The sequence below is a fragment of the Vanessa tameamea genome, chromosome 9 (assembly GCF_037043105.1).
Source record: "Vanessa tameamea isolate UH-Manoa-2023 chromosome 9, ilVanTame1 primary haplotype, whole genome shotgun sequence".
NCBI lineage: Eukaryota > Metazoa > Arthropoda > Insecta > Lepidoptera > Nymphalidae > Vanessa > Vanessa tameamea.
Window position 1 is genome coordinate 10,414,581 of NC_087317.1, and position 14,713 is coordinate 10,429,293.

The following is a 14,713-nucleotide window of genomic DNA, read 5'->3' on the forward strand; positions in this document are numbered from 1 at the left end:
TGCTTACAATTCTCACCACTAGATGGCGGTAAGTATTATTAAATATAAAAATATGAATATTATTTTAAATTCTTTTATATTCTAAACAAAAACTAAACAGTGTGTTATAAATTATAATTATAATATATAAGACTTAAAATAGACATGTACTAACTATGTTGCTAAAGCTATAGTTGTTGCGTTTATGTTACATAAAAAAAATATGTGAGATGCAAATAAACACCGCATAGGTACCTATATTCTTTATTTGATTGTTATTGTTATTGTCAAGAATTGGCAATTCAAGATTAACCTGAGAATAATGGAAAAAAAAGAACATATTAAAAATTTCAGTTTCCCAAAACCAAATTGTTTCGCCGACATACATACATAAATACAATAATTTTGGTTGTTAATTGGTCCCAAATTTGTGGTTTTGTCAACAATTTAAACAAATTTCGGAGTTGTTCAGATTTTGCTTAAATTTAAGCTTATATATAGATATAAATTTAATACACGTATTATCTTTTTTTGTGATATTACGTTTATTCTAAACACATTAATTTACATAATGGGTACTAGTAGATAGAAGCCAAAACAATCACCTATTAAAAGGATTACTGAAACGAATGGATTGTTAAAAGGATGTGATATGAAATCGTTTCATCCGAGTAGATCTACCGTACTTAGTGGTGTCGAGGACTTGCACAAATATTTGTGATCCATTAGCTATTTATCGGTTAATGCGTTTCACATGTACCTCTCCACTGATCCATTGCCGACAATCAGCGGTAAAACAATCATGATTCGTTAAAACGTTATCTGACGTTATGTAAATATACTAATAATTTTTATTGGTGTTGTAAATTAACAGCAATATTGGAGATTAGTGAAAGTATAGTAAATATAAGTATATTTTGTTAGTTTATGACTAAAAGATATATTTTTTTAATATTAGGCTGGCAGAGGTTTTGAAAGTGGATTTCTTCCCAAATTTTCCCTTTGAGATATAAACTATTCTCTAGACCATCAATTTGATGCCAGCTATGTGATGTAATTTGTTATGTCACTTGTGTTATTGGCTCACTCACACTACGAACGGAACGCAGTAAAACAAAGTATGCTTGTTTGGCGACGGAATTAAAGTTCGGCAGTGGGTAACCCTAAGCCTTAAGGTCTGTATGAAATATGTTTCTCTATACTAAAAGAAAACATTAAAATCGAATTCTATTTTCAAAGTAGAGAATTGTGTCTGCTTATTGCAGCCGGGTAGAAGTTTTTGCACCCGTTGAAGAGATGATTACGAAGTTTGGCCAGTTATGTCAAGATAGGTATATCCCAGAATTACCAGTTTACTCACTTATTATTTTCTTTTGTCATGATATCAAAGATTTACATTAATTTATTACATTGTTAAGATAAATTTTATTATTCGTAATCCTGTTATTGACACACCTGTGTAATATTATGTTAATTGTTGTGGCTGCCGAAGTGATGTGATCAACTGATCACAACTGTAAATAAAATAAAAGGTACTCAAGTGTTTAACATTTTATACCGTAATGAATAAAAATCTTCCTTTTAATAATATTTTGTAGTTAAATAAATCTTAATAAGATTTATGAGATCTTAAGACAACCAGTCTAAGGAATTTATTTATGTTGATTGTTGTGATCCACCTTTCTGCAGGTCATATCCATATCTATGATTTTTCTAAACATCGTATACTATCAAATGTATTTTATTCAAATTTACAATAAAGCATTTTTGACTCGACAATATTTCAACTCTACCGTCGTTGTGAAAAGCAGCCCCCTGCGAGAAGAAACTCGCATAGATTTGCAATGATCTTAGTAATAACAATGATTGTTCTTAATCAGTTCTGTGTTGGAATCCGAACCTAAAACCAGACATCTTTATATAATAAGATTTTTTTATAAATTTTGTCTTAATATAATTTTTAAATTGATATTTAAACAATGTCACAAAAAATATAAATAATTTAATTTATCAATTTTTAATTTTAACAGTTAACATAAACATTTCTTTAACTATACCAATTTAAAGCGTCGATAGCTAGAGACATAATACAACTAAATATAATAATAATAATAAATATTGGACAACATCACATACATTACTCTGATCCCAATGTAAGCAGCTAAAGCACTGTGTTAAATATAAGTAAATAGTAAAATATAATCAAAGTGGGACAGTAAACATTGCCACTTTAATAAGTTAAATGTATCCAACATACTGCACCTCATTACTATCTGATCCCATTCCTATGTCTCAAAACACTATGATTTATCGTATCTCATTGTATCAGAAAGCTAATTAGGCAGTACGTGCCCGATAAACCCATACGGAACTTCGTAATATGTGTAATGACGTCATAAGCCCTACGAGATGATTGCCGATATATCTTTTTTATGCTCGTTTATCGCCCGATAATATAATAATCATATCGCGCTGACAATAATGGCATGCCAAATAAAATCTACCTACCCTATATTCCGATCGAAATCGTTACAAATTTTACCGAATATTTCCTACATAAAAATCAACTTTAGTGTCAAAAGATAAGGTTGTAAATACTTCGTCCGAATGTAATCGTGTCGGACGTATTCGATTATCCAAAAATACCGAAGCTCGAATGTACAAATTGGGTAAGTTCGGAACGCGCGGGAAAGCAATATGTTTTTATTTCTTTTTAATTTCCGGTTCGTTTTAATGGCGTCGAAATCAATATAATGGTGAAGCGGCCAGCGCCATTTTAGCATTTTGTGGTTTTGCTCATTTAACATCATTGGGCTTAACCGAGCGCGCCAATTAATATAATTATATTGTTTGTTTTTACGCTTAAACATTTTCAATAACATTTCAAATTTATTTCAGAACTTGAGTATCGATATATACATAGCATTGCAAGTTTGTTTGTCTATCAGGAGCGATTGGAGGATCTATACGTCGTCGTCTCTAGACTTTTATCAGGCAAAGACTGTCTTCGGGGTTCCGTGGTAACACAATAATAGCTCCATTATAAGAGCCTTGCTGGTCCGAGGCTCCATGCCCATCTAAATCTAGTTTTTATATCACTTTACCAATAATTAGTTCAAGTCTCGCAAGACTGTAGATCTCAAAAGTTATTTGCATTTTATTGAGATTTTCATGACATGGTGACAATCTATGTCATCAGCTGGCGCGTTGACTGACTAGTAAGCCTCTGTGTATATATTGTTAAGCACATCACTTTTACTAAATTATTCAATGTCATTTATTTTCAAATAAATAATCATGTACTAAGCTATCCCTTGCCTTCCTTAGAATACCTATTGTGGTTCGCCAGATATCGACTTTTGTAACAAAATGTATTTTAATAAACGAGTAACGAAGGCCCACTTAAGGAAAATACCAATTAAAGATACTAAGGACAATATATCTGTGGAGACATAAATATATGAATAAAAAGAATAAATACACGGGAAGACATTTTTTGTAACCCATGTTTGTAACCCTAACTGATAAAACTACTAAAACATATAGCTCACTAAAGATATAATTATTGTGAATAATCATCACAAATAAATCATATATTAGGGACATAACCACCGTCTTAAATATTCCTCTAGTTCTTCAAATAAATATAGATTAAATTACTTTTGTAATCATTCTTCATAATACTTATAGTGAAAAATGCAGCGGAGAAGATTTTATTATACAAATGGCTTTGTTTATAATATATAGACATGGTAAACAACGCCTGCCGACGGTTTCTCTTGTTTACAATCAATGAATACCAGAATCCAAAAGCACAAACTATGGAAATTACAATATTACGTTGGGTTCATGGCGATAAATTTCTTGTTAATATATTATGTAACAAACTAACAACAAAGTTTAAGCGTATGTTTTTTAACTAACAGATAAAAAATCCTCTGAATTTTTCCCGGGCTCAGTCACCCGCAGCATCTCTTGCAGCCGAACGGAATTTTAATGGGTTTTCCATAAATATTTTTTATAACGAGTAACCTCCACTTAATTATCAATTTGTATAAAATTATACTTCGTGTATGTCGTATGTTATGTTAAATGGTAATCAAAAAGCAATAGAAAAATATATTTTATTTACAAGCATTCTTAGATTACTCATATACCTAGACAGAGTGTCGAGTTACAAAAGAACTAAAACAAACGAGCCATCTTTAATGTCTTGGTGTGCGTAACAGCTATGCTTGACACTCGCCGATAGTTGCCCACCAGAGCCGGACCGTAAGTTTAGGGGACCCTGGGCAAATACTTCTTAGACATATCTGACATATCTGAACGTAGACTTGAATTAAATTAATTGAATGGGTTTGATTAATTGCAGGACTCGCAGGGCTGCAAACCATACGATCTGTTTAATTTAATAAAGTTATGGAGTCTTTCGCATTATAGTCTATTCTTGACTTTGACGACTTAGGTGAGGGCCCCTTGAATCCATGGGGCTGTTGAATCCACGGGACAGTTCAATAGCTAAGTGAAAATATTATAAATATTTTCCGTCTCGCATTTTTAAATTTGGACCGATAATTATTGTTTAAATATTGAAAAATATCCAGTGTTTAAATGTTTTTATAAATCAGAAGAAAAAAAAATAGATTTTAATTGATACTTTTTTTAATAAATTTTTGAAGTTGCATTTTTGACTTACTTTGAAAAAATCTAAAAAACACGATAACTCAAAAATGGTTCACTTTTGTATAATCCATATGGGGTTAAAATTATCGCAAATAGTCATCCCTATTACCTCCTAACGGGAATACGTCGAATTACCTATAACCAGAATATAAAATAAGTACATATGAATTTATATATTTATTTTGCGCCAAAAACCAAGGTTAGAAGGTAAATAAATCCACTTTAATAACTAGAGCCATCCAAAGGCCTGTCATTGTATTAAAAGAACGCTTTAAAAACTTGCTCCAACATGTTCCACTTTGGGTTCATTTTTACGCACAAATGTCAGAATTTCTTGTAATAAAAAATTAAATGTTATCTTTGATTCGAACTTGTGATTATCGGTTAAGATCTACGAGCTTTAATCATTGGGCCATCGGTTATATTTGAAGAGGTAATGTGTATAGATAATATAATCTAACGCCTGTTACAAATATATTGACACTTCAATAATATTTTCTATAGCTAAGTTACAAGTCATCGACAATCGATCTAACTTGACTTCCGCCACTTAGCGCTGTTTGTATATCCTCCATTAAGTGCAGGAAACTTCATACTTACGGTGAGATGTTTCGTCTTTTTATATACGTATTCGCTTGACAGGTAATTTTGGTAATAATAGTCGTCATTTTTAATATAACTCAATTTCAATTATAAAAATTACAAAAAGTATCGTTTCAATTAATTAAAATTTATTATTATTAAGTACAAGCTGTTTGACACATTTATTTTGTGTTAAAAAAATCATTCTGACAGCATAAACAAAAGAAAAAACAATTAAATGTAATCAAAAAAGTTACAGGCAAACGTAATAATACACTCAAGTAAATTATAAATTGCTCAATCGTCAGCATTTTTCTAATGAGACATTAACAAATGTATTTAACACTCAGAGTTGTTAGAAAATGCCACAATGCGGCGCTGTTTAAGCGGAAGCCGGCAGGAAATGGCCACTAATGGCCGCCGCGCCGGAAGCGACGCCATTATGCCCTAGTGATGATCAAATAATTACTTAATTTTATTTTGCAAATGTACATTTATATAGCGATACTTAAAAGGATATTGGCCATGATAAAACTCTAGGGTGTCGTTGAGCTTAACGGTGACAAGAATTGGTGGTTTACGCTTATTCAAATGAATATTATACTACTTAATTTAAAACATGTATTTATAGAAAGAACACAAACGCTTTTACGTATTTTTCTAAAAATCTGTTTTTCAAAATTTGTCAAAATTAACTTGTTTCAAAATAGTTTTATGTGAAAGTTATTTCATTAATTCGCGTAACGTTTCGTTTAACCGAAAATTATATTAAAAGCGTATAGATTGTTTGATTTCAAATTACTAATCACCAGTTTCTGTCTCTGATAAAGATTGAATGGATTGATTTGGCCTTAAACTGAATGACCATTGGTCGAAAGCAGCCTTTGACGTTATGCGATCGATGAGCGTTAAGATCAAAGCAGTTCATCCAAACGTTCAGAAACTGGAGATAGGTTTGTCTGGTATATGATCCAGAAAATCTTATTTATTTTATGATTACTTGTTCTTTTATAACAGTTACACGTTTCACACTGGTTTTAAAGTTTATAAGTTCACAATAAATAACTTGCGCTGACAATTTTCATCCGTCTCTCTTTCGAAGTTCAGTGAAGTTCACCAATAAATCCTGGGTCGAGTTCAAGTGAAAAAGGCTTTGTTTGGTTTAGATATAACGGGACGGTAACGACACGATATGTATATTTAGAGCAACGACAGCAAGGATGTATCTCCCAATTCGTTTTATCTTTATGCATAGGAAAACCTTTAATTTCCAACGAAACAATAATTAGTTATGGTTTCTGCTTACAAATCATTTATTTATAGAAGTAGATTTTTGTTTACATACCTGCTGACACTTGCTATGTTTCTATTATAACAACATTGACGCGCGAGTCGTATCAAATAAAACTGTTACAAAAAAATATTGTAACGCACACCGGGATTAGGCAACTTATTTATTAATACATACATTAAAATGCATATGTGTGAGTAATGTGTAAGCTAATTGTACATGAAAACTATTTAACCTAGCTGTACATCGATGTCGTATCGTAAACGTTTCGTGTAACTTGTAGTGTAGTCTTGAAAACTCCTTTCCGTCTGTAACGAGTTTCAAATTGGAAAATCTACTTAGAGACCAACTTTGAAACTTGCCTCCACGCCCTTGTTTTTCCAATTTTCTACTTTTCACAAATCTTTAGAAACTCTGTTATCTGTTATTTATTTTTATTTATTAAAGATAAAGTCTAATATTGTTTCGTATATTTAATTTATTTATTTAAACGTACCTACTATTTTATTTTTACTTAATATAATAATTATTTCATTGGCTGAAATAAATGCACTAATAAATAAATTATCAATGCAATCTAAAAAATAGCACAATACGTTTAACACCTTTTTATCTTTTAATATGTATTGTTGCCATTGCAATTTACATTTCACAAACTATAATAATAAAATGTGTGAAACATGACCACTAACAGTAGGAACAGATTAAAAAATCATCCAGGATAATAAAGAAGTTATCGGCTGTGAGATCTGACGCCGGTGCCTAGCGAATGGAAAAAAGTAAAAAGGCGGGAACTTGATTCATAATGGCATCAAACATGGCGGCACTGATTGCGATCTGAAATAGAGATAAGAATGGGGTGGCTAGCTTTGTCTTGCGCCTGATGACTATTACAGTAGGTAGGTTATAATAAATAAACATCTGCTATGCTATTATAATGATTATTTGCATTGTTTGAAGGTGTTAATGTTGTATATTTAGCTGATGAGGTCTAAATGCTATTAGGTGGTTAAAAAAACTTAATTTAAAATGAATGTCATATAGACTGTGCTATTTATAAATAAGCAGGTGTACGATGTTACTTTTTTTGAGGCTATAGTTTTCCTATAACCAGCTTGTCAAGTATGTCATCCAATTTATAATTTCTGTAATTGCCACTTCTTACTGCTTCACGCACCCTCGTTGTCGTTGACGTTGAAACAGCGAAAAAAACTATTGTTTGACTCGTAGGATAACTGGTCGATACTAGTAGATAGTATTCATACTCAGGTGGATATCAATAATCCAGTAATTTATGTTTGAGTAGGAGCACAATACCTGAAATTTGTTAACCTCATCGGAAATGAGCAAAGTAAAGATTAATGATGGCTACATATTACAGATTGTTGTGCGTAGTTAGATAAATTTGATTATCTGACGCCATCTTGCAAAAAGGAATATGAACGGATTACAAAGAGTACCAATTATAGTATTAAGATAATATTTCATATCGATATACTCGAATTGCGTTTAGATTTTTTTAATGTCGTTTGTAAAATTGGTCTAACGCCCATAGAAATTTTCACTAAGAAATAATAATAATAAATAATTGTTCCTTACATCACCTATGCACAAAGGTTAGCCCTTGGGAACTAAGATAATATGTAAGACTGTACGTGTATTTCACTGAAACATAGATTGGTTTTAAAAAGTAAAAATTGATAAATATTCAATGAATTTCAACCTACTCTAACTTACACAAAATATTATGTTAAATTTTAACAAATGTGAAGAAAACTGCTTCATAAAACCGTGCATCACGAGGTTAAAGAGAAATGGTACGAAAATCGTTCAAGGGACAGACGTGTTGGAATCACTCTTTTCGCTGAAAAGGGTGTGGAAATGAAAGCAGCCAATGATAAAACATCTCAATCCGGTTTCCACTTTTTTACCAAATCTCCAGGGTCTATATTTTAGAAATCCACGAACGGGAAAAATCCGCTTGTCTTCTGATATTTGAATACAATAAAAAGTGTAATAAAATAAACTGGCCGCAATAATTTTTATTGTAAGGAGGACGAGGGTCCTCTTTACAATAAAAATTATCATTTAGATGGGGTAGTCCGCAATATGGCGCGAATTTCGGGAGCAAAAAATAGATAGACGCAGCGCCAATTGTCAGTTAGGGTGACCTTTTTAGTTTTCCGAAATTGCTTCGTACTAAACACGAATCATGTTTGATTGAGTTTTATTGGAAACATGAATCTTTTGTTTAAATATAACCTAGTTCTCTTTATTTTTGCGTGTTACTTAAATGTTTCTAAATTAGTACGTATTTATGTGGGATGCAATACAATGGCAACACTACAATTTATCTATTATTTATACATTTTTAACACTTTTCTAGATTAAATTATGATAGATAGTTCCAGTTAGTTAAGTATTCATAACAAGTGCCGGGATTTAATACAAATATTAAATTTTAATCTAAGTGTCGTCACCAACAAGTATTAATGACAATCTCCCCACAAAGAAGCTATTCCCCTGAAACACATTAGTCTGATTGTACTGTGTTCACATTTATCGCACGGGAGCGGAAAGCGTTTTATTTGTTTTATTTAAGTTGATTTATTAATTTTGTCGTTACCTCGTCCCCAAATATATATATTATATACTATTGCTGTAGAAATTGTTAATAAGGTTTAGTTTTATTGTATTTTTTTTTCTTAATGATATTGTTTTGTATTTCTTATGAATATCACAGTAATAAAAAAATCACAGCTTTAATTAAGTAAATATAAGTGTGACAAAAACAGATTTTTTTTATATCAAAATATTTCTGATAAAATTTTATAATAAACACAATTATTTTTACCTAGATGACATATTTGGTGATGTTAATTTAGAGCTATTATTAAATGAACTTTATCATAGTAGTCGATATCTTTACATAAGCGGAGCGGAATAAACGAATTGCTCTTATCAAATAAAATATCATAAATATTTTAAATTTAAGTAACAACGGTAAGCAGTCTTGCGATGTCTACGGTGGTGGGTCAAAGTTGGTCAGGAATCTGGTTAGTATTCCGGGCGGAGCTCGTGCGATCTGTAGGAGCAATACGCTGTAAAAATCTTCTATTTTAAATCTCTGAGGGTGACGACTTTCTCGTTCACTGTAGTCAGCTTTGACATCGATGGATGGCTACAGGCAAACACCTTGATGATTACTTCAGACGATGTACATGGGTATTTACAGACACATTGTCATTTGTCGTTCATTGTTAAAAGTAAAAATCATTTTCTTCTAACTATTCAAAGCAGAAAATTACAAGTCATATATAAAAATTAACCATCAAAAACAAACTTTAAATCGCTTTCGCTTGTTAACAAAGCATCAACCTAATAATTGGTTTGCCTGATTTCGGTTGGGGACGCCAAATGGAAAGAGAATCAGTTCTGATAAATGATTTTGGAACAAATGTTATTTTGATCTTTAGCGATACCGCGGGATTTGTGCGGGGGCGTTCAAAACGCTCGCCTTTTGATTGCATTGTGTGGCGTGATCGGACAATTAATTGCTATTTTCGTTTTTGTATAATGCTGTTAAGGTTAGGACCAGTTTTATTATTTGAAAATGATTTAATTTGTTCGTATTACAATTGACATATTGTAATTAAGATATTGAAATAAGGTTTTAATTTGGCTTTATTAATAACTATGGCTCGCGGTTTCATTTGCGTTAGGTTAGTAGGTAGGTTGATTTATATGAGGATGATAATGAATTTTATATGATTACTTTGATAAAAAACTGTTGTATTTTAATGACTGTGTTACTATAAGTTTAAATAATAAAATATACCTATTTAGGAAAAAAACAATGTATTTGAAAATTACAGAACGAAAAAACTAAACACTATTGTCACAAAAAATAAAATTTGGCTAATAGAAATCTTTGTAACAATAAAATCAAATAACTCATTATAAGATCTTCATTAAATTCACTGTAAACATCGAGCCTTAGAATTTCTAGTATACCAGTTATTAATTAGTAGTACATACATAAATATTAATTAAAACACGCATGAAACAAAATTGCCATCTACTTTTATACGTCATTCGTAATATTGAAAAAGTTAAAATGTTTTTTTATTTTTTTTTTATTTTCCTTATACACGCTATAACGCCATCATGCATCACTCTTAACATCTTAATGAATAAAAGATATATATTTACTTATATTGATAACAATAACTTAATTGTATTAAATTTTAAATTATTTAATTCTTCTAATTTTAACAAAAAACCTCGATTTTTCATACGAAATAGCTTAAGTTGATAGCCATTTAATATTTATAAGGTTGCGTTCTCAAAAGGGTTGCCCTACAACAGATTAAAAATTATTAACACAAAGTAGATTAATAAAATAAAAAATGGATTGGGATTTCACAAATCCGCCATGAATTCCACTAACGGTTCAGAACGAGTTCTACAAAGAACATCCGGCGAGAATCTAGGTAGTTACTCTTTTAAGCTCGTTATAGTTGTTCGTTAGCTGGAATTATTAAAAGTGATGAAGTGCTTACTAATTTGTATGCGATCCAAGCGACTGTAGTGTTTTCGAGACGAGGTCCCATTAGGGGATTCATTTGACCAAAATAGATTGTGAACCAGCTGAGAACATAATAAATTACATAATTACAAAATTTGTACACATTTTAATTTAAAATATCTTATATTACGAACTAGTCGTTAATAAGAGCTTTATTTTAAGTATGAAGAATGATTTTTAGTAATTTACAAATATCAAATTTCAAAAGTAATTCTATCTATTTGTTTGTTAACCACTGAACTGAATTTGATGAAATTTAGTAAGTACTTACTTATATAGCGAGATTGAACACTAAGGAAGGAAATAGAACCAAAAAAAATTACAATCTTTTCAGACGCCCAGACTTGAGACGAACCGACGAATTGAGCAGTATTTTACAAATAAAGTTAATAAAGTGTGTAAAATTTAAACAAATTTACTTTATAAATCTATTTACTGAGTCTTAGATCGAGTAACGGCCACCAGGATATATAATATACTTGGGACCTGGTTATGCCGTAGAATATCTGTCGAGTGGGTGGTACTTACTCAGACGGACTTGCAAAAAGCTCTACCACAAAGTATATTATTTTCTTAAAATATTACATAATTAGTAGTCAATAGAATTTTCACTTACAAGATCCACATGCAGAATGCGGTTAGCATGACGCAAGCTTGCACTATCCTAAACACGAAAAAAGTTTACTTGAACATAAAACAATATAAGGCATTGGTTTTAATATGAGAGCCGAGATGGCCCAGTGGTTAGAACGCGTGCATGTTAACCGATGATTGCGGGCTAAAACCCGGGTAGGCACCACTGAATATTCATGTGCTTAATTTGTGTTTATAATTCATCTCATGCTCGACGGTAAAGGAAAACATCGCGAGGAAACCTGCATGTGTCTAATTTCAACGAAATTCTGTCACATGTGTATTCCACCAACCCGCATTGGAGCAGCGTGGTGGAATATGCTCAAAACATTCTCCACAATGGGAGAGGAGGCCTTAGCCCAGCAGTGGGAAATTTACAGGCTGTTAATGTAATTTAATGTTTAATATGAAAGCAGTTACACATTTCCATCCGACGCATGCAGATTTCCTCACGACGCTTTCTTCACCGCCGAACACGGATTAATTTAAAAACAGAGTAACCCAATTAATACTAAGTGGTGCCGGAGAGAGTTTGTACCAGAATTCCTAGCTTTTATTTAAATCTAAATCCGTGAAAAACCTGCCACCGGTTCGGACACAAACACGTCGGGCCTGAAAAGAACCGGCAACAGACTGTATGCGGAATTTTTTTAAATATCATATTTACAATTATAGATTTCATACATCAATAAAAAAAATATTTTCGTTTTTGAAATGGCCTGGTGGCGACCATATTATTCCCAAATCTGCAATCAACTAATAAGTTTTGTAATATTTATCATCATAATAAACATTATATTATCTATGTTGTCTTTACGTATACTTATAGATGAACGTATTACCCACGGTTTGGTCCTTTTTTCACCATCAATGGTCCAACTATCAGCAAAAGAGTGAAGAATGCTGTGATGGCGTAAAGTGGGGTATGATATGTTTCATACTCTGTCTCCGTTTTTTCTGGTGGCTTCGAATCAGCATCAGGCGCTGGGGTCGGTGCGTCTTGACGTTTCTCACGAAGCTTGTCAATGTCATTGTGTGGGTATTCGTAGACATTAAACTGACTCTCGAGTTCCTCTTGTGGCGTGTCGTCGTATTGGCGGTAATTCGGATAGCTGACGTCTACACAAGTATATTATAAAACTAAAACTAAGTTAAATGTTACGCAGTAAGCGTTTCAATGTATCGTCGGGCTGTGGTTAGCTTATAAAGCTACAGACCCGAGGTCCTGGGTTCAAAACCCAGGCTACTGCTCCGCCCCCATGGCTCGAAGCGTTTTATACAGTTCTTTGATCTTATTCAACTCCATAATGGATGTTGTATAGTTAGGTTAGGTTATCTTTATTAATAAATATATTATTTTAAGATTTGTGCTTTTCAATCAAATATAAACAAATAAACACTTCAGTTTTATTTACTTACAGTATATACAGTACAATATTTTATACATTTCTACAGTATAAAACATAATCGCTGCCCGCTGTCTGTACGCTTATATCTTTAAACTACACAACGAATTTTCCTCAATAAATAGAGTGATTCAAGTGGTCGATTTATATTTATAATATATTTTTTCTTTAATCTAAACGAGCGAGCATAGTATAAGATAGTTTTGATTTATAAAACTATATGAGATACTTTATCTCAATTAATGAATTTGTTTTATCGATCTGACGGTTGATATGTAACAATACATGCGAGGATTCAATGAGTGGTGTTATGTAGTTGGGAAGTAAATTACAATATATTAAAATTTACCTTTGGTCCACATATAATCACAAAATCTAGGGTCGATAGATAGGGTTGAAATGTTCACAGTATTTAAGTGATCGAAGCGGCTATGTAGCACCCATTTTATACCTACTTACCTTGTGGCCTCTGTTTGATATAAGGATCAATCGCATCGTACATTTCTTTAACCTTTTCGTTTTTGTGTATCATTGTGTGATCTTTAAATTATATTCTTGACAAAATCGTTCCTAATATTTTTAATTATGTTAAATTTGACAAGTATCCGTCTAAATTTTATTTCTTTCCATTACAGAGTTATTTATTTCCTATTTCGTTGCTGGCCTGTTAGTATGGATAGTTATAAAAAAATAAGATATTACTTTTTAGATTTTAAATTAAATTAATATCTAGTTAATAATAAATAATAACAGTTCTAAATCCTTAAATATGTACATACAAATTATGATAAGAGATCAAAATATACCTTAGATAAATAATCTATATCGTTTTAATCACGTCTAAGAACTAGCATCTATCGAAGTTCCCGAGGCTCTATCAATATCGGTCGACTATCTCGATCGATGGGTATGCGCGCGCGCACTATAATGACTCAATTATCCGCTTAGAGGAGGCGTGGTACACTACGCTATGTCTTCATTACAAGATATCGCTTTGTATGGAGCTGGAGTCTTTATATTTAATTTTATGAAGTGTTGGGTGAAATAATTAATAACGTAAAATAAAATTACCAGTATTGTCAAATACAAACCAATCTTACGTATATTCGTTTTCATTATCTCCTCCCGTTAATAATATAGCTTGTGCGAGGACAATAGTTCAAGGAATCGGGATCGAACCTGTGATTATCATATCGATAGGCGCCCGCTGGGTATTCCGATGAACTACTGACTTTTAAATGATAAAGTTTAATAATTGTAGTATTCAATGTAAGAAAGTAAGTATTCTGATTTCTGGATACCATCAAATCAGCATACCACCAAAGCTTAAACTTATGTTATGTAGTTGATGTCGGCACTTATATTAAGATTTCTGGTCTAGTACAATCAACATATAATAGTTAAATAGTTATTATAATTTCTGCTCATTTTTGTACAATAGCTTGTATATTTGTTTCACGTAGAAACAATATGTTTAGTATTTAAAAGTCTTTAAGTGACTCAAAATTCAAAAATAATACGTTTCCATCTCCTCACCGTGTAGCCTAGAGC

General features: G+C 31.8%; 1 protein-coding gene across 1 annotated transcript; it reads right to left on the reverse strand.

Moving 5' to 3' along the window:
- Window positions 1-11,049: 11,049 nt before the first annotated feature.
- Window positions 11,050-13,694, reverse strand: LOC135193430 (uncharacterized). The gene is made up of 4 exons (XM_064215850.1): window positions 13,622-13,694; window positions 12,599-12,875; window positions 11,740-11,787; window positions 11,050-11,185 (listed from the first exon to the last, which is right to left on the reverse strand). Exons 1-4 carry the CDS (start codon window positions 13,692-13,694, stop codon window positions 11,050-11,052), a joined length of 534 nt encoding a protein of 177 aa, XP_064071920.1.
- Window positions 13,695-14,713: the final 1,019 nt, after the last annotated feature.

Excerpts from the sequence above, each read along its gene's own strand:
- LOC135193430 (XM_064215850.1), bottom strand. The coding sequence starts at position 13,694 with ATGATACACAAAAACGAAAAGGTTAAAGAAATGTACGATGCGATTGAT. Across the intron at positions 12,876-13,621 it reads TATCAAACAGAGGCCACAAG|ACGTCAGCTATCCGAATTAC; the intron begins GTAAGTAGGTAT and ends ATACTTGTGTAG. Across the intron at positions 11,788-12,598 it reads AAAAAAGGACCAAACCGTGG|GATAGTGCAAGCTTGCGTCA; the intron begins GTAATACGTTCA and ends TTTCGTGTTTAG.